Source organism: Salarias fasciatus, chromosome 7 (genome assembly GCF_902148845.1).
Source record: "Salarias fasciatus chromosome 7, fSalaFa1.1, whole genome shotgun sequence".
NCBI lineage: Eukaryota > Metazoa > Chordata > Actinopteri > Blenniiformes > Blenniidae > Salarias > Salarias fasciatus.
The window spans coordinates 25220142-25244207 of record NC_043751.1 but is presented as its reverse complement, the minus strand read 5'-3'; the positions used below and the strand labels follow the sequence as shown (position 1 = coordinate 25244207).

Below are 24066 nucleotides of genomic sequence, written 5' to 3'. Positions count from 1 at the left end.
TCGGAGGTTTTCGTATGTGTGTGAACTTGTGAAGACGCACACACTGAGGCTTTGTTTAACTTTAGTGCCGACCACCACATGGGCACTTCTGGGCTCACGAGTACACAAGATAAAGGCCCGAATGTGTGTCTTTTGAGTGTGTGAGTGTTATATTGTCAGTGAGAAGTGTCAAAGGTCAAGAAATGACATGAGTGCATAAGAGGACGATCCCTTTCGAGGACACTCCCTCTGTGTTCACAGTGTGTGAGGGTCAGAGGTGAGCTGTAAACCCTCCGTGAGTGTCAGATGGGTCGCACTGCCATTTGAATAAGATGGCTCATCTGCTCCAAGGTATTTTACTGCCTCGTCTTAAAGAGGTGGACAGCTTGACACGCCCTGCAGGTCGCCAACACACCCAGGTCACACAGATGCACCAAATATTTAGAGCCGTATATGATCTGCTGAGAGGCGGATTCATGATTTGTGTTTTCGATCGCTCCTCATGTTCTGGAGGCGTGCCATTATTTCAGCCTGTGTGTGTGTGTGTGTGTGTGGCCGGGCTGCGTCGGGCACATTTATCAGATCTCTGTCATGTGTGTCTGAAATTGGGTGGTCCAATGATTTATTCTCAGGCTGTCGCTTTTGCACATGTTCCCTCCATGGCATTGATTTCCAGACTAATTGCAGGAGGTGCTCCGCCGCCCTCTAACCATCCAGCGCTGTGACCATTGAGCGTCGCCTCCCAGAATCCAGCGCTCCTGTCTTTCATGGACAGTGGTTAATGTGAAGCCATTGTTGGAGGGAGGCAGATGTAACGTGACCAGCCCTCCTCATCACATCCAGACAAAAGACAGAGGCGAAGTGAGAACACGAAACTTTTGGAAACTGCTCCAGAGGCGCAGATTTTCCAAAATGCTCCCACTGTGTGCGTGCAAAGCATGTTGTTCTCTGCACGCATGTGTGTGTGCTCTCATTACAGAAACAAACAGCAGTTTGCTAGTGGATAAAAGCTGCATGATTTTCAGCATTTCTGCTGTTTTTGTGGAAACTGGCATCGTTTCCATTATTTTGCTGCTCAAAGCTGAAATTTCTGAAACAAAAACACAATGAACACATTTGAAACGCCGTCGGGTAAACTGGGCCTGAGGGCCGTTTGCTGTGTCCTGCTGACTTCTAATAGTGAAATAATGCACAGTCATCCTCCCTTTTTACCTGAATGTAACAGAATATGAGTCTGCAGGTTCCTAATGCAGGTGAGTCGAGTGTGATAGATTAATGCAGTGTTATTTTATAAGTAGATTTTTATCTGCTTTTGTTTATTGAGCTGACTGTGCAAAGTTTTAATCACTTAAACTAAATAAAAAAAATCCGTTGGAAATGGAAAGTAGATTAGTGCCTTTACTCAGGTTACACTTAAGCGACTTGTGCTTTGCTGAGTTGAGTAGTTTCATTTTGCTACTTCAGCAGTATCCGATGGAAATAAGTCTTGGTAATTTTTATGACTCTTATTTAACAAACGATGTCGCTGTAGGATAATGCACACATTGTTTCTTGAACCATGATGTGGCGGTGCACTGAGCAGACAATTTAAAGTGATCGCCCCCTTCTCGTCCAACCTCAGCTTCAACAATAAAGTGCTACTTAGCTTTTACGATTGCTTTTAATAATTCAGTCTTCCCACCATGAGACATGGACGTTCGACAGGAACCAGACGGTGGTTTCGTCATTCTCTGTACCTGACGCAACTCACACTGTTCAGCACATTTTGGAGGTTTGTTTGCGGGAACACCCTTCCAACCCCGGCCAGAAAACTGTTTGCTTTTTCTTTTCTTTTTTCCTCTCCTCTTCTGATGTGCAAGAGTGTGTCCAAGAGTGAGAGAGAAAGGGATGAGGGGAGAACGTCTAGTCCTGATTATAATCCACCCAACACCCCGTCCCTGCTTTTTTTTTCCTCTAATTTGACTCAGTGCTCTGCGTCATGATTTTGCTCTCTGTGCAGCCCGGCCGGGAATGTTAATCAGCAGAAAGCTGCTTTAGATTTACAAGGGGGAATTTGGATCCAGTTCTTTGAAACGTCAGACTCCTAAGTCCTTCTATCAAAACCGCTGCTCGGCCTGTGAGAACAGTGCTGAGGAAAAAGACTCGAGGAAGATCTGAGTGAAGAAGTTTGGTCGATTCTGTGCTGCTTCTGCCTGAAGTGGACAACAATGTAAAGTTTAAATGGAAAAATCTCTTTGAGTTATTTAGCTTCCTTTTACACAACAACGATGCTCGGAGTCCAACAAAACCCAACTTTTTTGTGAAGTCTTTGACGCCGTCTTCATGGAAATGGGAGAAAATGCAATTTGTCGAAAATGTCTCCATCTCTGTGCTGGTGTGTGGATGTGCGGTCATTACAAAAACAGACAACAGCACCCACTAGTGGCCCAACATGAAAACTATACATTTTTTTCTATATAAACTGACAGTTTTCAAAACATTGATGTGCAAACACGAAACATTTCTGAATCGAAATTGCAACAACGACGCATTTTGTCTTGAAACATCGTGTAAACAGGGCCTGCAAGATGAAAACACTCACACATTTTTGATTGTATGAGAAGAAAATTAAAAGAAGAGCTTTTCTTTTGTTATTTTTCCATAAAATAGGGTGAAATCTCCCGGAACATTTCACTTATCTTTCACTTGTCTTCAACTTTTCGACTTATCTACAAACTCAAACTTGTCCGTGACTGAATGCATTCAGAAGATTCTTTTTACCTTTAAATAACTCTAGCTTCAAACAGCCTTCAGTCGATTCCTCCCATATTTTTTCAGAGTGTTTCCCACAGTCCCGGCCCGCTGGCTCGCCTCACCGCTGAACCCCAGCCTGCGTCACTGGGCCTGATGCAGCTCCGCGAGCCGACCGCTGCCTGTCCTCACCGCCACTAATACCACCAGCACCGCTACCAGCGCTACCAGCGCTCGCATGCAGCGGCGGAGACCGAGAATTAGAGAATAAAGGCGGAGTCGAGCGTAAAAGTTGAGGTTTGCAGATATTTATTGGGAGACAAATGAGTCGTGCAGAAGAGGGGAAACTTCGAGGAGGAGTCAGGAGAGGGAGCGACGGCGAGGAGGAGGAGCAGCGACACCAGGGATTCATTCTTTTGTGGTTCCACTTCTGAGGCTGACCTTGCGAATGTCGTGTGGAGACAAATCACAGCTGAAACTCACCACGAAGCCTGTGGCAGTTCCCAGCCCATCCAAAGCATCTCTCCCAAGCCGTGACAGCTCCTCCCGGCCGAGCCGAGCCGAGCATCACTCACGGTGGCCGGGAGGCAGATACAAGGTCGGAAAAAATATACTTTTTTTCTTTTCGTTTCCTTTGGTGCAGGTCACCTGACGCTTTAGATGAAATCCTTTATGAAGCACATGATATCAGTTATAATTCAATCAAGCCAAATCTTCAGTCTGAGAGGAAACCAGCAGAATAAAGTCCGTTGAGTGAGAGCTGATGGGCGGGTTGCTCCTCGGCCTTCTCCCACATGCCGTGACTTCTGCTGCTCCTCCTCTGATGTCGTCTTATCTCCCTCTGTTGGAATTCATTCCAATCAAACACACACAAGCCTGATGAACTTCAAGCGTAATTCAAGATGTTTTGGTTTTCCTTATCGTTTTTCAGCGCCGCATATTTCTCCTCATATATTGTTGTGAATTCGAAGGACTCTGAGAACAAAACGCTTGAGTCTCTTCATGTTTAAAGAATCAAGCCAGGTTATTTATTGAGAAACGGTTTACACAGCAGTGGATGTTTAGCTGAGATGTGGGTATCATAAGGCTCGGGGGCCACATGTGGTCGTTTAGCTCTGCTTGACCGGCCCACAGGGAGTCAGTGGGAAATCCTCAACCAAATGGAAATGACTGCGATTATTGGTTTTATTACATCTAAAATGGTCACAATTTATCATGTTATTGGCTGCTTTGTGCAGTTGTCGCCTCACACAATTGGTGTTTCACTTTGGAGAAAAGATAGTTAATAGAAAAAAAATTTAGTTTTTATCTATATGTTCCAGATAAAAACTAGCAAATTAAGTATCGCAGAGCAACAGTGGCTCGTAACAACCGTGGTAAATAAAAAGCTTTTTTATCAAGAGACAATCGCTGTTGAGCAAGACATTCAAGTCGAATCAAGTATCGGCCGTCAATAGTTGTGCAAGTTTTCCATGTGGCTCTATGGGATCATTCCTGCTGCTATTAAAATCTCACCATATTCTTTCACACTTTCAGTATTATTTCTGTTTCCACTGTCAGAAATGTTCACTCAGGCTCACAATTGGTCTGTGTGTGTTCTGTTGTGTTTTGTCTACCGCTGAGGGAGCGTGTGAATGACAGCTTTAGGCCAAATCATGCGCTCAGGGAACGCCACCTGCCTTTCCTCCGTTCACAGCCTCCTCATTCATTAAGGCGTGGACAGATCAGAGCGTCTGGGGCTTCAAAGCCGGAGCGGCGATTCTGCTGCAGGAGGCTGTTTGCTTCTCCCTTTGTGGCGACTAAAGAGAGGACAGTCGCACAACACCACAGTGTTTAACCGGGCGTGTATCACTCCCACCATCTCCTGATCTCCTGTCTTTCACTAAGTGTTTCTTTCTCTCTCTCTCTCTCACACACACACACACACACACACACACACACACACACACGCCTCATGGAATTCATCTGCCAGATGTGATCGTTCACTCACAGACGTCACCTCTTGTTTTCCACACCTAAAGGCTCCAAAACACCTGTTTTCCACGCATCTAACTTTACACATGGATTCTTGAGATTTCGTGGAACACACACACACACACACACACACACACACACACACGTCTTTTGCCAGATTCGATAAGGATGAGATCAAGTAAGCTTGATGACAGAGCGTCGTTATCGGTGCCTGTGTCTGTCGACTCAGATTTATCTTCAGTTGTTTTAACTTTAGTTCAGGAGGCACATTCAGTCCCATTTCATCTTAAGTTGGCCTGTTCTGGCCCACAGGCCTTATGTTTGACATCCTTGCTCTATACTAAGTACAGTATTTCAGCATGGGGTTAGAATATCCATGTGCCTGCTTGCTCTGGCAAACCCTCCTTATGATCTTTATCTAAACAGGATTCCAGTCGGACAGAGGAGCATTTAGAAACCTGAAGTGCTCCAATATTAGTATTTGGGCTAAAAATAATCATTCATTTAACATATAAGTGCGTCTTTCAAAGTACAAACTCTCTGTGTGACGTTGCGGACAGAGAAGCATTCATGAGTCGGAGCTGCCGATAGTTAAAACCTCTGTTTGGACTGAAGTGACCATTCACTGCAGTGTTTGCGCTCCCATCGTTACGTTCCTCATCCAAAAACTTAAAGAGGACTCCTTTGCACACACACGCCTGTCAGAACGAGATAAATCACAGATTGTGACAGGCAAGTGAAGTGGGGTCTGGTCAGTGTCCCGTCCCCCCCCCCCCCCCCCCCCCCCCCCCCCGACACCCCTGATGGCCCCGTGCTGCCAGGGGTCAGGGGTCAGGAGTGAGTGCTCAGCTGGGGCTAAAACAGGAAGCCAGCTTATCAGCTGTGTAGAAGGGAAGAGAACACCCACACGTCGTTCATCACTGGAGTTACAGCTGTGGCGTCAGGGGGTGAAACAGTATGAAGTTTAGATCCTCCTCCGCGGGTTATGGCCCGGTTTCCCATTGTTCATTGTGTCAAGCTGCAAACATCCGAACGTCCACGTGGAGTCAGCGAGATTCTCTCAGATGAAAGTTATTTCACTTAAAGTATCTCACTCTTCAAACCCCGGGAGGCATAAAACTATGACCACCAGCCACTCTGTAAAGCAGGGCTGTCAAACTGAGGCCCCTGGGCCAGTTTTATTAAAATTGGCTTCATGGTGAGTGATTTTTGCATCGTGACTGTTGGTTTTTATCAAAATAAAGACATTTTGGTCATGTGCAATCATAAGAAAGAAACATATTTGAAGTTCAAAATAGGACAAAGGTGGACAAAAGATTTAGTACGACATAAAACGCTCCTGTGTGAGTCTGGAGTCTGACACACATTAAGCAGCTCCAGCAGGGCAACACTTCGCTGTAAAAGTGGTCAGCAGTAGCATGCCTCCCTCTACCACAAACAAACACACACACACACACACACACACACACACTTAAATCAGGAGTGGTGGGATTTCTACAGTCACGCTTTACACAGCTAACCCTAATCCTGAACATGACTTCAGCTTTGTCTCCTTATCCTCGGCCCCCGTGCAATCGCTGCCTCCATTCATGTTTTGCACCGTTGACTCACTCCCCATAACATAAAGTTCACATGCTAAATAGAATCTGCAGATGTGGACAGATTGTCATGGTGTGTGTGCTCTTGAGCAGACAGACAGACTCATCATGAACTCAGATCATGATGTGTCACAGTTTTAAGGTAAAAACGTGGCCAACCTTCATATTCTATGAATTACTTTTCAGAATTTTCATGTTGCTTCTGAAATGGAAACAGGAACTCTGGCCCCTGCACTGTTACTGTGATTTTTTTACCCAGAGATTTGTGTTTGAATGCCTGGAGTAAAAGTTAAAAGTAAAAGTTCAAGTGAAGTACAGATACCTAAAGAGTCTGACAGCTCTGAAGTAAACTCAGCCTTTACAAAGGGAATCATGTTCAGTTTAAGTGAAGGTCAGAGAGATTTTAACTAATGCTGAGGTTGTATTTGGTCACAGTGTTGAGTGAGAGGTGTTTTTAAAATATGGTAAACTGGTGTCAGATACACTAAAAACAGCTCTCAGTTAATTGCAGTCCGGCTCGCACAACGCCAAACCACAACCTCATAAATGATCCCATCGGAAAATAAACATTATTGCCTCAGTGAAAGCAGGAGTTACGGCCCTGATATTGAACGACGCTCGTCTTCCTGTGAGTTCACATCACGCCGGTTGGAGCAGAGCAGCGTCGGCTCCGACTGAAGGAGCAGCTTTGTCATTTCTTTTCTGGTTTATTGTGAAGTGCTGCAGCTGGAAATCCCCTGTATTGTATCCAGAGACTGGTTTTGGTTCTCTAATGACAGGATGACCGTTATTACACGTCCTCTTTAATAACCCGTCCACACTGACATCTAACCTCTAAACCGCTCTCCCACAATAAGATCCACTTTCACTCTTGTGAAGAGGTCATGTATGAAAAACGCTGCCAGGAGGCAAAAAGAAACCGGCTCATAAAAACACACGAGTGCAAAACGCGACAGCAGGAACATGAACGGCGATCCTGAGTGTTGTCACTTTCTTAGGTGGACCGATCTTAAAAGGGCTCACAAATAAAGGAGCGCCTGTTTTATCCTCCCACTTTAAACAGAAACGGTTGACCCCCCCTTTTCAGGAACAAACTGCCCTCTATTCAGATCCCAACAAATAACTCTATGGGCAGAGGGCTGGCCAAAGAGGTACAAAGTGTGTGTGAGTGTGTGTGAGTGTGCGTTGGAACTAATTGCTCCCTTTCTATCCGCGATCAACTCATTTTCTCTGGTCTCCGAACAGAGAGCCAGTCAGTTTGGATGGCAGACAACATGCTCATTGAGCAGAGGCCTGAACCTGAACTCTCTGTAACACACACACACACACACACACACACACACACACACAGAGTGACATGGCCAAATCATGGCACTCAGGAGCCACGTTCACACGTTTTTCACGAGAGGAAAATTGAGTGAAGTGAGTTTCACTGGCCATGGTGGCATGGACTGTAATTCTTTTTTTTTCTTTTATAGGAGGCCAGATGTTTGAAAAAAAATAAAATAAAGATTTTTTGGAAAGGAGCTTGTTTGAGCCCTCACACGCAGAAACTGGCCCCGTTTTCATTGTTTTTTTTTGTTTTTTTTCCCCATCATTCTGATTGAAAACAATCATATTAAATGGATCTGTAGACATGAACGCTAAATAAAGCGATCCACGTTCAGTCCGCTGGTCTCTCACAGCTGTTTGAACGACTCGCAGTGGTGAGATTTGCAGCGATCTCGTCTCTCAACAAGGTTCTGCTCTCCCAGGGTTTCTCAGCCACCGTCCAGTTCTTCTGCTTGTTTTGGTTTTGACTCTCCGAATTCCTGCTTCCTGGTTTACGCTATGAAAGCTTTACTTTTTCATTTGAAAACGTTGCCGTGCTGACCGGGCCTGAATCTGCCCGTTATTTAAAACATGTGCCGACTTCTTGAGCGAAAGGGGTGAAGTGCACGGGCAGCTGACAGCAGTCCTGTAGCCTGGTGCATTGCTTCGGTTTAATTATCCCTCTGGGGATTGTTTGGTTTCTATTTTAAGCAGTTTAATATATTTTATGTATCTCAGTGGAGTTGGAAGGCTGACACACCGTCACCGACCGTCCTGATGAATCACAGCACAGAGGAGAAATCTGAGCAACAACACTCTCTCCCTCTCTCTCTACCAACTCTTTCACACACCTCCAAATAAACTTTTCTTCTTTCACACAATAATGAGACACAGTCTGATCCATCAAGAGGCAGGAGTCTGACACCAGCCGCTCTTGAAGTGTCTCTCTGCTTACAATAAAACACACCGGTCTGTCACTGAGACCTGTTCGCTGGCCATAAAGCACAGCGGTGTATATTCTCTGAGGCAGGTGAGGAGAAAAAACACAGCCGGAGGAACCCAACACTGTAAAGTGAGAACGCCGACCATTGTGAAGCCATCGCGATAAATAATGTTTCTCTTTTTTTTTAACTGAAAGCATAGTCGAGGGCAGGTGGAAAATAATGGAAGGGAAAGGTGCGCCAAACCTTTGCAGTGTGTGTGTGTGTGTGTGTGATAGGTGTCATCCACAGGAATGATTAACATGCAGTGAAAGCCGAGCTCTCATTATAAACACCAAAATACCTGAAGTGACACATCAAAGAGCAGCGAATGTGCCGCTCTCGCTCACGTTTAACAGCGCGGGGATGTTTGTTCCTGCTGATGTGTCGGAGCTTGTCTGCAGTTTGTTTGTGTGAGGTGTGTTTTTTTTTTTTTTTCCCTCCCGTGGCAGTTGAACTCTGCCAGAGGCAGCCGTTCCCATTGTGTTGGAAGTCGGAGTCAGCACATATTATACAAGTTTGATGGTGCAGAGAGACTGAGAGAGAGAGGGCGAGAGAGGAAGAGAGAGAGAGACCGAGAGAGAGAGAGAGAGCGGTTTCTTTTCTTCTTTGGGTTTAATAGGTCTGCTGAAGTGAACAGATCTTTAATTTTATCAATATGTGTTTCGTTTGTGTGGAAATTAGTTGTCTGTCCTGGCTCAGCAGTATTTGGTGCACCGAGGAACTTTACATACCAGGAGTGTCAAACATAAGGCCCGTGGGCCAAAACTGGCCTGCAAGAGGGTCCAGTCCACAAAACCACCAAGCAAATGGTAAAAGATTCAAAGAAAACATGTTGTTTTTTTTCTTTTGTGAACACAACACGGACAATATGTTTTACAGTGAGGGCATAATCCACTGGATCAAAAAGACTGCGGCAAATTCGTTCAAAGTTCAGATACTATTATACTTCTCCTGCTGTACTCAATTATAATCAAAGGTACTTTTGCTGAAAAGAGTACAAAGTACTCAAATCCACTGAAAATAAGTGTTTACTTGCAAAGCACACTTGTCAGGCATTCAATAAAATCTGTATAAATAACAAGGTGACCTTTTATTTTATCAACAATTTATTTTATCTTTGGGAGCGTATTTAAATGATCAAAAGGTTTCAATATTATCTCTCATGATATGAAAAAAATGAAGTAGTTTGTGTTGTAAATTGTAGTATTAGAGAAAAATAATCCTAAAAATGGCTGGAAAGATGTAAGGTGAGTGTTAATTCCACTTCTGCTAATCACATTAATTGCTGGATGTTATTGTCTCCAACACAGTGTCCAGATACATTCTTTTCTCTGCTTTTTGTTTGCCGTCATCGGTGATATTTCAACTTGCAGAGCTGCAAGCTGGAGACTTCAGTAGCTCCACCTCCACCGTTTGCTTGTCGAGCTCAAATATCACTCATGTTGATCTCTGTGCATACTTGACAGAGGCAAACAAAAGCTGTGTACACACTTCACACTCATTCCTGAATCAATCTGATGCTTGTCTGCAAACTGGAATTCAAAGGCTGCTTAATTTATATTCTGGACACAGACTCGGTTTGGCAGCACGGAGTAGAAGATTGATCCCAAAAGAAATCATTAAAATAATAAAACTGAAAGCCAAACAAAAAATGGCAATGCATTGGTAACTTTGCTGTTTCAACCGTTTTCCCTCTTTTGGCAACTTGAATCCAGGATAACTATAACTCTGATCAGTATGGAGCAGGAAGGAAAAGGCTTCTCTTTAAGATGATGGGATTTTTTTTTTTTTTTTTTTGACATGCATTAGCGTTTTCCTTTCACCATCCACCTCTGATTCCAGCGAGAGCCGGAAGCACATGGGAATGTCATTTGAGGGATGCTCGCCCATCCTCTTCCTCTTTCGGGAGGATTGGGGAGTTTGAGATGATGCAGCTTTTTTTTTTTTTTCCCCCTCGGCCTCCGTAAATAAATCACAAACCTGCACCGATCATCTTTCTTCAGTCCTCCCACTCTGTTATTTCTCTCTGGTTTGGCACGAAGCTTCCTTCCTGGCTCTGAAGCCGCAGTAAAGGTTAACTCCACTGTTCTGACCCAGATCAATTAGACGTCGCTCACAGCAGATTCGCACAAACACTTCCTCGAAGCGAGGTGCGAGCTGGCAGCCAGCGGAGAGACACTGAACTGTTAAAAAAATACTCTGAGCACTTGTCACTTGTGTATTTTTACCTGGAGCTGCGGTTGTGAGAGAAGCTATATGCAGATGACGCTTCCTCCTCTGATTTCTGATTTCAAGAATGAAGATGAGGGACCCTCTGAAAGAATTGGCTATTTATTTGATTGTAGTTTGACTTTGAATAGAAAATATTCCCCTGAACACTGCAGATCCCTATTTCTGTCAGAAATAGATGTTCCGAACCAGTCTCTAGAGAGGAAATACCACAGTTATCCTCCTCTGACTTGAGTTACACCAGCGATAGTGAATGCAGTTGTTTTTTCATAATTTAGCGATAAAAGTGTTTAGTTTTATCTAAGTCAGGGTTGCAGGTTGCGTCATGCTGAGTTCAGATGACCCTGATGAGCATAGCAGAGCAAACAGAAGGACGGACAATCACTCACACCTCCTCAGGACAACTCAGGGTCTGTTTGCACAAAGTTTTTTAAATGAAATCTCAAAGCTTTCCTTGTGTTTTAGGTGTCCATTTAGACAAATCTCTGAAAGCAGCTTGTAAGGTTGAACTGTTTGACAACTCCGTCTCCGTGGAAATGAAGGATTGTGCCACTTTTCTGAAGCCAAAACACAAAAACAATCTGTTTTCACGTGACGATCTCTGGCTGACTGATGGAGGAGGAGTCACCCAGAGTAAGAGCTGAGGGAGAACATGCAAACTCCACATGGAAAGTCCCACAAGCTTGACCTCAACTCCAACCAGGAGCTTGAGCGCACAGCACCATTCAATAAAGCAGGGGTGTCAAACATAAGGCCCGTGGGCCAAAACTGGTCCACAAGAGACTCCAATCCAGCCAAACCACCAAGCAAATAGAAACATAGTTAAAAAAAAATATATAGTTAAAAAAAAGAACAAACAAACAAAATTGTTGAGAGTAGCAGATGACACTGAGGCCAAAGCTGAGATATCAGTAAAAGAAAGCAAACTAGCATTAGCGTCAAAGTCATGGTGTGAGGCTGAGCTTGTAAAAACATGAGTAATGTAACACTGTCCGGCCCTCTGGACTGTATGCATCCCCTGAACCGAAGCGTGTTTGACTCCCCTGGCTGAGTGTGTGATGTCCACGCTGTTAAACGTGCAGTAACACCAAGTTCCTCACTTTGTTTTCCGGTCTTGCTCCTCGAGAGGCCTCGGCGTGCGTCTGACGCAGCGTGTGCATTCGTTTAGTCTCTCTGAGTTTATTTTCTCAGACGTGTTGAAGGTCTCTTTGTGTTTATTTGCCCTCAGCAGTGAGGCTTACATGTCACCAGGATTACATAAATACCACCGGCGATAGTTCGATGACTTCAGTAAGAGCCGCTGCGATGGTTATTTAAAGGCTTTGTTTCATGTGTTTTCTTCTGCTTGTGTTTCCGTAGGGGTTTTGTCGCTCCCGGCCCATTTCAGTCCCTACACGGAGAACCAGCAGACGTCTGTGGACAGCAGGGAGGATGCTTACGCCCAGCTGGAGCTGCGGACGCTGGAGCAGTCCCTGCTGGCCACCTGTGTGGGCAGCATCTCAGAACTCAGTGAGTGAACTCATCATTCAGAAAGCTCTGTGTGGTCCTGGACCTCTGAGCTTCTCATCCTGCTTCTGATTCATGAAATTCTTTCAGCTCTTTGTCTTTGGCTTTTGAGTACTCCTCCACTTTCCCTCGTTCTTTGCCTCAAACATTTATTTTTCAGTTTTCTTGAAGAGGGAAAACTTTTCCTCTTGCACTAGTTCAGACACGTATCCACCGGGGGAAACAGTTAATGACCTATTTAATCACGCCTTGCCTTTTGATCCGTCTCATCTCGTGCTGTATTCAGAAATCTAATTGGCGCTCTTCTATAAATAAGCAATCCTCGGTGTTTATTTATCTGCACGTGAAGCTCTGGAGAGTCGAGTGCCAATCGTCCATCTCTTGCTTTGCGAAGCTGCACACACTCTGGTTTCCAACAAGGAAAGTGGTCTTGAACTGAGTGAGTCTTAGACCTGATCTCCTTCGCTGTGAGTCACACTGTAGCATTAGCTGAACTTGAATGATTGAACTCAAAGAAAAGTCCTCCGGTTGCATTTGTGCTGTCGATTGATTGGATCTTTTATTGTTTTACAAAATTTTGGATGTTTGATAAAGGTGTTTGTATTTATAGCAGAATTAGTCTCATTTCATCCATTTAGACTACATTTTCCAAACTCCAAACTGCTTTTTTGTGTGTATGTGTGTGGGAGCCAAGTGATGTAAATTCATGTTTAAGTTAATAAGTAAGCACAATTCACATTTTTGTTTGAGAGTTAAGTTCATTGAATAAATAATTTAAGAAAATATTGTTAAAATGCTGTTTAAGATTGATTTGGTTTAATTCATGTTTATTTGAAAGATAATTACATCTAAAGACAGTGTTTTGTAATTGTATTTGGTTGTAGTAAAATAGGTTACTGTCGCTTTAAGAAGGATGAAAAAACGCATGCAGGGAGCAGGCGTAGAAGAGAATTGAGGAAGTTGGAACTGAAGTAATTAAGGACTGAGCCACATGGTTTTCTTACCGTAGAATTGTTTATTGTTTAGGAAGACTTAGATTGGAATACTCCTGTAAGAAGAAATAACGAACTGTGGATTAAAGACTTTGTTTTTTCATTTTTACACCGGAGTACTGTGGAAGTTTTTTCCTACTCATATAGACATTCACGAGTAAGCCAAGGCTATTGGATTCTGAACCCAACATATTTGTAAGAAAACCCAGCTCATTTCACATGTATGGATGTTCACGGATGGACTTTTACGCCACAAGGAAAGGATTTCATCTGATTCACGTGGAAGTGGTCGTGAGTACAATGGAAATTCATCACTCTTTGCATCAATCAGCTTGATGTCCATGGCGTTTTTGTTAAACAAGCTGCTTTGTGGATGAAAATGATAAAGCTTTGGAATACAGTGCTTGTTATCACATAAAATCATGGAGGCTGAAGAGGAAGAAACAGCTACAATTGTCGATGCTAGAGAGGTTAAAGTCACACCTAAGGCAATGGAAGAAAAGTTAAAGCGTGCTGTAAGCATACGCAAGGCCAAACTTGGAAAGTTAACAGGCAAAATGAATCAGATATGTCAATTAATGGACAGTGGAGATGATAATAATGTCACAGAAGTTCAGACTGTGTTAATGGTGGATTTCAACAAGCTGTTTGGAGAGTTCTGTGAATTGCACACCAAAGTTAAAGAGCTTTTCCAAGTTATTTCTGAAGAGGAAATGAACAGAGACCAAGTGAGCTGGTTTGAACCTAAGGCTGATGCTTTTAAGGATTTTGCTGAGAGAGCTAAGACTTGGATTGAAGAGGCCAGTGTACGTGTTGCAGAAGCCGCAAAATGTAATGAGGAGGTGCAGCCATCAGACAGTGTATCGAATGCATCTGTTTCATTATCAAAGCGTGGTTCCAAAGCACTTTCTGGACGATCCTCTCACAGGTCATCCTCTGCTTCATCTACTCGGCTCAAAACAGAATTGGAACGAGCTGCATTGTTGGTTAAAGCATCTGCTCTAAAACAGAAACAAATATTGGAAGAAAAGGAAGCTAAACTCAAAAGAGAAAAGGAAGAGCTTGAGATGCAAACTGCTTTAGCAGAAACTGATGCTAAGATTAAGATCTTGAACGAGTTTGAAGAGCTTGCATCCAAAACATCACCTTGTGACGGAATGAACTCCTATTTGGCTTCGAACAAGACCAGAGATGTACTGGCACCCAAGCAAACAAAGACTCCTGTGCTCACCACAAATGGACAAAAGGCTCTGCACATCAGTGACATGACACAAATTAACCAGACATCGCCTGATGCACCCAGACAGCAGAAGCTACAGTCACCTGAGACCTTACAGGGTGTCGCTGAAATGTTAACTAAGCAACAGAAATTGGCAACCCTTCCACCTCAGAGCATTCCAGTGTTCAAGGGAGATCCCCTGGAATATCGACTGTTCATCAGAGCATTTGAACATGGAGTAGAAGACAAGACAGAGAGCAGCAAAGACAGATTGTACTATATGGAACAGTACACTAGTGGACAGCCAAGGGAACTGATCAGGAGTTGTCTTCATATGGAACCTGAGCGTGGATATTATGAAGCCAAAAGACTTCTGGAGGAACATTTCGGAAATACCTACAAGATTTCAGTGGCGTATATCAACAAGGCTCTGAACTGGCCAACAATCAAATCTGATGATGGGGAGGCTCTCCATTCATTTGGGCTCTATCTAACAGGATGCCGCAATGCTATGACTGATATGGAGTACATGGACGAGCTAGACAATACAGCCAACATGCGTGCTATTATTGCTAAGCTGCCATACAAACTGAGGGAAAGGTGGAGGACTTTTGTCTGTGGAATCCAGGACAGAGAAGATCGTAGAGCCAAGTTTAATGACCTCGTGGACTTCATCAACAAGCAAGCGAAGGAAGCCTTGCACCCACTGTTTGGTGACATAAAGGATGTTGCTTACAAGGGTCAGACTAAAGGTCAGCCAGATGAAAAGTCGCACAGAAGAAGTGTCAGCAGCAGAGGCTTCACCACAGCTGCAATTATCACTAGTCACCAGCAGGTGTCTCCAAAGCCCAGGTCAGAAATGACAATCAATGGTAATCAACTATGTGCATTTTCAAAACCCTGTCTTTTCTGTTATGGGAGTGAACACACAATGGAACAATGCAAGAAGATGAAGAAATGTCTTCACAAGGAGAAAATTGACTTCTTGCGGGCAAAGGGTCTGTGTTTCAGTTGTCTAAAACAGGGTCACATGAGTAATTCATGTAAGGAGAAACTGAGTTGCCAAGTTTGTGCACAATTACATCCTACAGTTTTACACATAAAGTCAAAGACCAATGCTGGAAACAAAGAAGTAAAATCTGAAATACAACCATGTGATGATGAAGAAAAACTGCCTGAATCCATTGTGAGTGGTTTCATAGGTATGACTACGCCAACTCGCAGTACAAAGAATTCAGAGAGCATCTTGGCAATAGTTCCAGTTCAAGTCAAGACCAAAAAGGGCCAAGCAGTCACAACCACCTATGCCTTTCTCGACCCTGGAAGCACTGCATGCTTCTGCACTGAGGCCTTAATGAGAGAGCTTAATGTCACAGGCAGAAAAACAAACATCTTACTGAAGACCATGGGAGAGAAAAAGATTGTTAGTAGTCACATAGTGGCCGGTCTGGAAGTAAGCAGCTTAGGTTGTAATGATTTTCTGACCCTCCCAGATACATACAGCCAAAAGGCCATCCCAGCATGTGCTGACAACATTCCCTTACAACAAGACGTTGACAAGTGGTCCCACCTTCAACAGGTTCAAATCCCAAAAATTGATGCAGAAATTGGGCTGCTTATTGGTACTAATGCACCCAAAGCTATTGAACCATGGCAGGTCATCTCCAGCGTAAATGAGGGCCCATATGCTGTAAAAACACGTCTTGGCTGGACCATCAATGGACTTCTCCGTGAAGATGCTCCCCACAGCACAAGTGCACTGACCCAAGTATCAGCAAATCGCATTTCGGTCAGCAGACTGGATGAACTCTGGAGTCAGCAGTTTAAGAGTGACTTTCCGGAGTACGAACAAGACGAGAGATTGGAGATGTCCAGGGAAGATCTTCAATTCATGGACATGGCTTCAAAATCAGCAAAGCTTGTGGATGGACATTACAGCATTGCCTTGCCTCTCAGAAATGGTGATGTGAAGATGCCCAACAATCGTGAAGTGGCTGAACAACGTGTTTTGAACTTGAGGCGGAAGTTTCTGAAAAACCCAAACTTCCACACAGAGTATTCTTCATTTATGGATGGCATCATTGAAAGGGGCTATGCCGTGAAAGTACCAGTGAAAGACCTCAACCGTGAGGATGGTAAAGTTTGGTACCTGCCACACCATGGGGTTTATCATCCCAAGAAGCACAAGCTCCGAGTGGTTTTTGACTGTGGCGCGTCATACCAGGGCATCACACTGAACAATCAGCTGCTACAGGGACCGAATCTCACCAGCACCCTCCTTGGTGTAATCAACCGGTTCAGGCAAGAGGAAGTAGCTGTCATGTCAGACGTCGAAGCTATGTTCCACCAGGTTAAGGTGCCTGACGAAGACTCTGACCTTCTACGGTTCCTCTGGTGGACATCAGGCGACATCAGTCAGGAGTTAGTGGAGTACAAAATGGTGGTGCATCTGTTCGGAGCGACCTCATCTCCAAGCTGTGCCAGCTTTGCATTGCGCAAGTGTGCTGAAGACAACAGAGATGAATGCAACAACGAAGCAGTAGAAACGGTGCTCAACAATTTCTACGTGGATGACTGCTTAAAGTCAGTACACACAGAAAAAGAAGCTGTTCAGTTGTACCACACATTACGAGCTGTATGTGAAAAAGGCGGATTCAGACTTACCAAATGGATAAGCAATAGCAGAGCACTGCTGTCAATGATTCCAGAAGAAGAGAGGGCAACAGAGGTTAAAGACCTTGACTTGGATAGGGATGTCCTTCCAACAGAGAGAGCCCTGGGAGTTTGCTGGTGTATCCAGTCTGACAGTTTCAGGTTCAAAATCATCATGCCAAATAAGACTCCAACCAGGAGAAACATCCTGTCCATTGTAAGCTCTGTTTATGACCCATTGGGTATTTTGGCCCCAGTCACACTCACAGCAAAGAAAATCCTGCAAGAGCTTTGCAGAATGAAGTTAAGCTGGGATACCCTCATACCTGATGAACTCGCTCGTGAGTGGTCCATGTGGAAAACTCAACTGTGCCAGCTGGAGAACATCAGTGTCCCAAGATGCTTCAAGCCTAAAGGCTTTGGTGAGTCCGTTTTTAACCAACTCCACCACTTTGCAGATGCGAGCGAAGAAGGTTATGGGACGGTTAGTTACCTGGTACAAAGGAACAGCAACAATGAAACCCATTGTGCCTTTGTCATGGGAAAATCAAGAGTGGCTCCTCTCAAGCACATGACAGTCCCTCGACTGGAGCTCACTGCAGCTACCATGGCTGCTCGCATGGATAAGACATTGAGAACGGAACTGCAGCTTGAACTACAGGAATCAGTGTTTTGGTTAGACAGTGCAACTGTGCTGAAATACATTCAAAACAAAACAAGCAGATTTCGCACTTTCGTTGCTAATCGTGTGGACACCATCTTGAAAATCTCTGAGCCACATCAATGGAGGTACGTTAATACTTCACAGAACCCAGCTGACTGCGCGTCGAGGGGACTCGATGCGAAGAAATTCGTCCAAAGCCACACTTGGATACAGGGGCCGGACTTTCTCTCTAAACCCACGGAAGAGTGGCCTGAAAACCTGGAACACCCTGGGGATCTAACCATGGAGGACCCAGAGGTAAGGAACGCCATGGTTTGTGCAACTGCTACCGAAGAACAACGAGATGCTGTACGAGAGCTCATGCAGTACTTCTCATCTTGGATGCGCCTCAAGAAAGCGGTTGCCTGGCTGATGAAAGTAAAGAGCATTTTGCTGAGACTGAGTCGAAAGAGGAAAGAATTAAGTGCAATCAAAGGTACACCAGAAGTTGAGATGGAAATGAGGACCTTCAAGTCAGATGTCATGAGCGCTGACACTCAGAGACTCACTGTGGAGGATCTTACAGAAGCTGAACAAGAGATCATTCGATACTGCCAGAGAAAAACATTTTCCAAGGAGATCTCTGCACTTCAAAGATGTGAAGGCATAAAGAGAAGCAGTAGCCTGTTCAAGCTGAATCCTGTTCTTCATGATGGCATTCTCAGAGTTGGTGGGAGACTAAACAGGTCTGCTTTGCCTGAAGAGTCCAAGCGACCAGCAATTCTGGACAAGAATCTTCACGTCACAAACCTGATCCTAAAAGAGATCCATGAAAACTTAGGTCACAGCGGCCGCAATCATGTGCTATCCAAACTACGGACCAAGTACTGGATCCCAGGTGCAAATTCAGCAATAAGGAGGATCTTATCCAAGTGCATCATCTGTCGACGCTCACATGGTGCTGCAGGACAACAGCAAATGGCTGACTTACCTCGAGACAGAGTCATGCCAGATGACCCTCCATTTACCAACACTGGAGTGGACTACTTTGGCCCATTTGAAGTAAAACGTGGAAGAAGCACAGTCAAGAGATATGGTGTTATCTTTACGTGTCTGGCAGTTCGTGCTGTGCACTTAGAGGTTGCATCATCACTCGACACGGATTCCTTTATAAACGCTCTGCGTCGCTTTGTGGCAAGAAGAGGTCAGGTCAAAATCCTGCGCTCTGACAATGGAACCAATTTTGTTGGAGCCGAACGTGAGCTAAAGAAAGCCATTGAGGAATGGAACGTCTCCAAGATTGAAAGCACCTTGCATCAAAATGGCATCCAGTGGATATTTAATCCTCCCACTGGTTCCCACCATGGAGGTGTTTGGGAGAGACTGATCAAGTCAGTAAAAAAGATTCTGAGTACCACACTGAAGGAACAGGTGCTTGATGAAGAGAGCTTACACACCCTGCTATGTGAGGCAGAAGCGATTCTGAATAGCAGGCCGATAACCAAAGCTACCAGCGATCCAAATGACCTAGAGGCGCTGACGCCCAATCACCTGTTGCTGCTCAAGCCCAAGCCATCTCTGCCCCCAGGTCTTTTTGACAAACAAGATCTGTATGCACGAAAAAGATGGAAACAGATCCAGTATATGGCAGACCTATTCTGGAAGCGATGGGTAAGAGAATATCTTCCAGAACTGCAAGAGCGCCAAAAATGGAACTATCCATCCCGCAACTTCACCACTGGAGACATTGTGGTAATCGTTGATGACTCAGCTCCACGCAACTCATGGGTTACCGGAAGGGTCATCCACACAGTGCCAGACAAATTTGGGCTGGTACGCCAGGTCCGGATTAAAACAAAGACCAACACTTTGGACAGACCCATCACAAAAATTTGCCTCTTACAAGAAGCTGAGTGAGGCATGAAGCCCACTACCTAAAAGACTGTGAACAGGGACTGTTTTCACCTGAGGATTTTAAGATCTTGGCTCCATTTAAATTGTTGTTTGGTAATTGTGTCTAGTTAAGAGCACAATTAGGGGCCGGTATGTGGGAGCCAAGTGATGTAAATTCATGTTTAAGTTAATAAGTAAGCACAATTCACATTTTTGTTTGAGAGTTAAGTTCATTGAATAAATAATTTAAGAAAATATTGTTAAAATGCTGTTTAAGATTGATTTGGTTTAATTCATGTTTATTTGAAAGATAATTACATCTAAAGACAGTGTTTTGTAATTGTATTTGGTTGTAGTAAAATAGGTTACTGTCGCTTTAAGAAGGATGAAAAAACGCATGCAGGGAGCAGGCGTAGAAGAGAATTGAGGAAGTTGGAACTGAAGTAATTAAGGACTGAGCCACATGGTTTTCTTACCGTAGAATTGTTTATTGTTTAGGAAGACTTAGATTGGAATACTCCTGTAAGAAGAAATAACGAACTGTGGATTAAAGACTTTGTTTTTTCATTTTTACACCGGAGTACTGTGGAAGTTTTTTCCTACTCATATAGACATTCACGAGTAAGCCAAGGCTATTGGATTCTGAACCCAACAATGTGTGAAACACTTGCTACCTGTTCAGGGTCCGGCGGTTGAAATCAGCTCCTGCCACCACTCAGAGCTGGATGCAGAGGGTCTGCAAGATTGATGAATGTTTTCATTTGGACTGGGCTCATCATGAAACGTTGGTCGGGAGCCTGGAGGGCTTTTGCCCAACATTTGAGTTTGAATGATTTCTTAAAAGACTGCCAATTCTAGGCATTCCTGATGTTCACACACGTGGAAACTGGTAAACATAGAGGCGCGCGCGCACACACACACACACACACACACACACACACACACACACACACACACACACACACAGCTGTACTCTACTGTACAAACATTTTGCTGAAAAGTGCAGGCTGTGATGTAGAACCTGTTTAAATCATTTTCAGTGTTTCTGTGAGCAGACATCATTTTCAAAACGTTGCCATAAAAACGTGAAATTTTTCTGATATGAAGCGTTGTGTAAACGGCGCCAGAGTTCAGTCGGTGAGAACACAGCCAGAAACAGGACCAGAGGTGGGCAGGAGGAAACATGGAAAGGTAGAGAGGTGAGGAGAGATGGTGGGGTGAGATTGCTGTTGGCCAGAGCAGGGATAGGTTTCCTCCTCCAAATGAAGTAACACTCTGCCATTTGTTCCAGCCGCACAAGGCCACGTTCATACACCACGGGCCGTTAGCGAGGCATTAAGAGAGCATACAGGCACACTCTTTCTCTCACTTCCACTCAGTGGTCTCTTTGTGTCACGTCTCTCTGGTGGGATGAAGCCGGGTTGGCATCTCACACACACTCACACACACAAACACACACACACACTCGGGCATGTGTCTGCTGATTCGTGTCCACACAACAAAAACAGGGAGCGTTTGGCAGGGTGATCAGAGCCCAGGAAAGCAGCAGACACAGGAGCATCTGTAGCGAGCTGCTGGATCACTCAACTGGACACGGCGAACATAAACATGATGGATAACAGACGGCCGGACATTTCTGGATGGACACAGTGGAACCAACACTGTGCCCCTGAAAGTGGCTCCTTTTCCACTTGTTTTTTTCTAATTAACTGGTCTTCCTGGGAAACTATGAACGTACGACCATCCAGTTAACTCAGGGAAATGTAAGAGATCAGGAACAGTAAGACCCCAGATCAAATCAGATTTATGCTAATGCCTGAAAAGCTCTTTGACAAAATGAAACCTTACGGTCCAGATGAGAAAGATTGTTGAAGGCCCCGTTTACACAACATTTCAAATGGAAATACAAAAATGTATGTATATAGCAACATTTTCAAACAGTTTTGAAAGCGATGCCTGTTTACACAAGAACGACAGAAATGCTGAAAACTGTGTGGTTTTCATACACCTACAGACCGATACGTTATAAACATTAACAATGTTTACGATGCCGTGGTGCTCATTGTGCCATTTACGCAGATCCCGAGTGTCTTCCACGGAAACAAAGTCAAAGCGTTTACAAAAGTTCCACCTTGAGAGCGATTTTTAAAAAAGTTGCATTTTCAGTGGTTCCGAGCGCCGCTGTCGTGTAAACGGACACCCAAAACACAACACAGGTTTCGCATTTTCACTTGAAATGGTCCCAGAGTGACAGACAGTCTCCTTTAACCGTTTTCATTTCTTTGGCTTTGAGTTGTGAAAAAGTGTTCTCATCACACTTTATTGACTTCCTGCTTCGCCACGAGCTCGCATGTATAATCTACAATCTCAGAATCACTTCATGTCCCCCTGACCTCTGCAGTTTGGCTCCAGGGCGCGGTATGATTTGGAAAGCGAGACACAGCCTCTCCATCTCGGAGCAGGAATTCCTGGGAGACCTCCTGGAGTGGACTGCTGGTGGTAGTTAACACAAAGGAGCCCCTTCAGCTTTAAGTGGGGTCTGTTTTGGGAGGACTTTACCAATCCAGGCCCCTCTGAACCCCTCCATATTGAAACACACACACACACACACACACACACACACACACACACACACACACACTTGGGCTGTTGAAATCTCCAGCCTTGGCCACTGAGCATCCCTCTCACAGTAATCTGGTTAGAAATTAACCCAGGGGTAATTATGCTAAATGAGCGTTACATGATCCCAAGTCGAGCCTGGCTTACGTCGTTCTCACACAGCCTCGCTCCGCCCCTCCTCCACAGGCTGAGAGCCCCTCGCTCTGCAGTTCCTCTCTCACCAACGTTCACCCACGTCCATCCATAACCTGTCTTCTCCTCTCTGTCTCATGTTAAAGTATTTTCACTCATCGACGGATCCTCTAATGACCCGCGATTTTCTCGTGACTGTTTTTCTCAGGATCGCTTTCACTTGAATTAAGGCTCTTAAATCGATGCGTTTTCACTTGAAACAGTAGAAACGGGGCCTCAGACAGACTCTCGTGTTTGCTCCCCGCTCGTGGCTCACACTCGTCTGCCCAGACTGAGTGCGGTGATTGAACCGCGGCGGCTCAGGTCATTAGCATCTGTGATCCGCTGTCTGTCAGCCCGTTGCCTCGTCCAGCGAGTAAAGATGAATGGCCGTCTGGCTTTGCTCACTGATAATGCTACTGCTAATGGTAAATACCACGGCAGGCATTAGGGTGTAAGTAAAGGGGGAAAAAAAGACACAAGTCGAAGCCAGAAGGCTTATAATGGACTGAAGTTGTGTTTCATGTATTAATTCATTGTCTTCATGGTTCACGTGTTGGCTGCATCATTAAAATGAACAAATCTAATTACCCAGTTATCGTCTTCAACATCTGACCCTGAACTTTCCCGCATCTCCTTTGTTCCAGGTGACCTGGTGTCCCGCGCCATGCACCACATGCAGCGCCTGGGCTCGGTGCGCCCGGGGCTGAGCCCGGCCCGCCACGCCCGTCCCCAGCAGCCCGTGTCCTGGTCGCCCGACGCCCTCCACACCCTCTACTACTTCCTGCGCTGCCCGCAAATGGAGTCCATGGAGAATCCCAACTTAGATCCCCCACGCATGGCGCTCAGCAAAGAGAGGTGGGAATTCACGCACGACTGGACTCAGGCAGACATGTAATGAACGGACTCAGAGACATTCGTCTTTACGTTATTACTGCTTCTCTCCTGTTATGTTTTATTGCTCTTTCATCAAAATAATGTCTGGATTTGTCGTATCTGCAAAAGGTGCAAAATGAGAAAAAGCTTCCAGGTGATCCAAGAGAAAAGAGGGAGTGGTGCCTTTATGGTGTGAATTTGGTTAAAGACTAGTGGTTTTCTGACTTTAAGGTGGTGTAAATAGTCTGTAATTTGGTTCAGGTCTCCTCTGATCTTCCTTAAGTTCTCTTTGTGCAGAAATCATGGCAGAGTCCTTCTGTCCCGACAAGTGGGTAACAACAGTCTGGGTAGAAGACGGCACGCCACATTTGTGTTTTTCTTACGCTCACCTGAAGATTTGAGCAGGTTTCTCAGCTAATCTGTGGCTTTAAATAGACTTTGGGGAAACTGTGTTTCGTGCAGTTTCCACAAAAAGCAGAGAGTTGCATGTAAATTGAGTCACATCTCTTCTCTTGCAACATGAACTGTTAAAAAAACAAGGGGAGGCATTTACAGTGGCGTAACGGTGATATTCAGCCGTTCAGATAAATGGAACCTTCCAGTCTTGGCAGCACATCTGCAATTTGGACTCAGACAAGTGTGCAAGGATGTTGCAAAAATAGACGTGTTGAAAATCGCATTTTTACGCTTC

At 44.7% G+C, this 24066-nt stretch overlaps 1 protein-coding gene across 1 annotated transcript in view; it reads left to right on the top strand.

The window, feature by feature from the left end:
• The window catches only part of abtb2b (ankyrin repeat and BTB (POZ) domain containing 2b), a 52104-nt gene that overhangs the window by 16993 nt on the left and 11045 nt on the right, over window positions 1-24066 (top strand). Inside the window, exons 2-3 of the mRNA XM_030095528.1 lie at window positions 12164-12313; window positions 23147-23357. Of these exons, the coding sequence (XP_029951388.1) occupies window positions 12164-12313; window positions 23147-23357 (361 nt within the window). The remainder of the gene's footprint in view (window positions 1-12163; window positions 12314-23146; window positions 23358-24066) is intronic.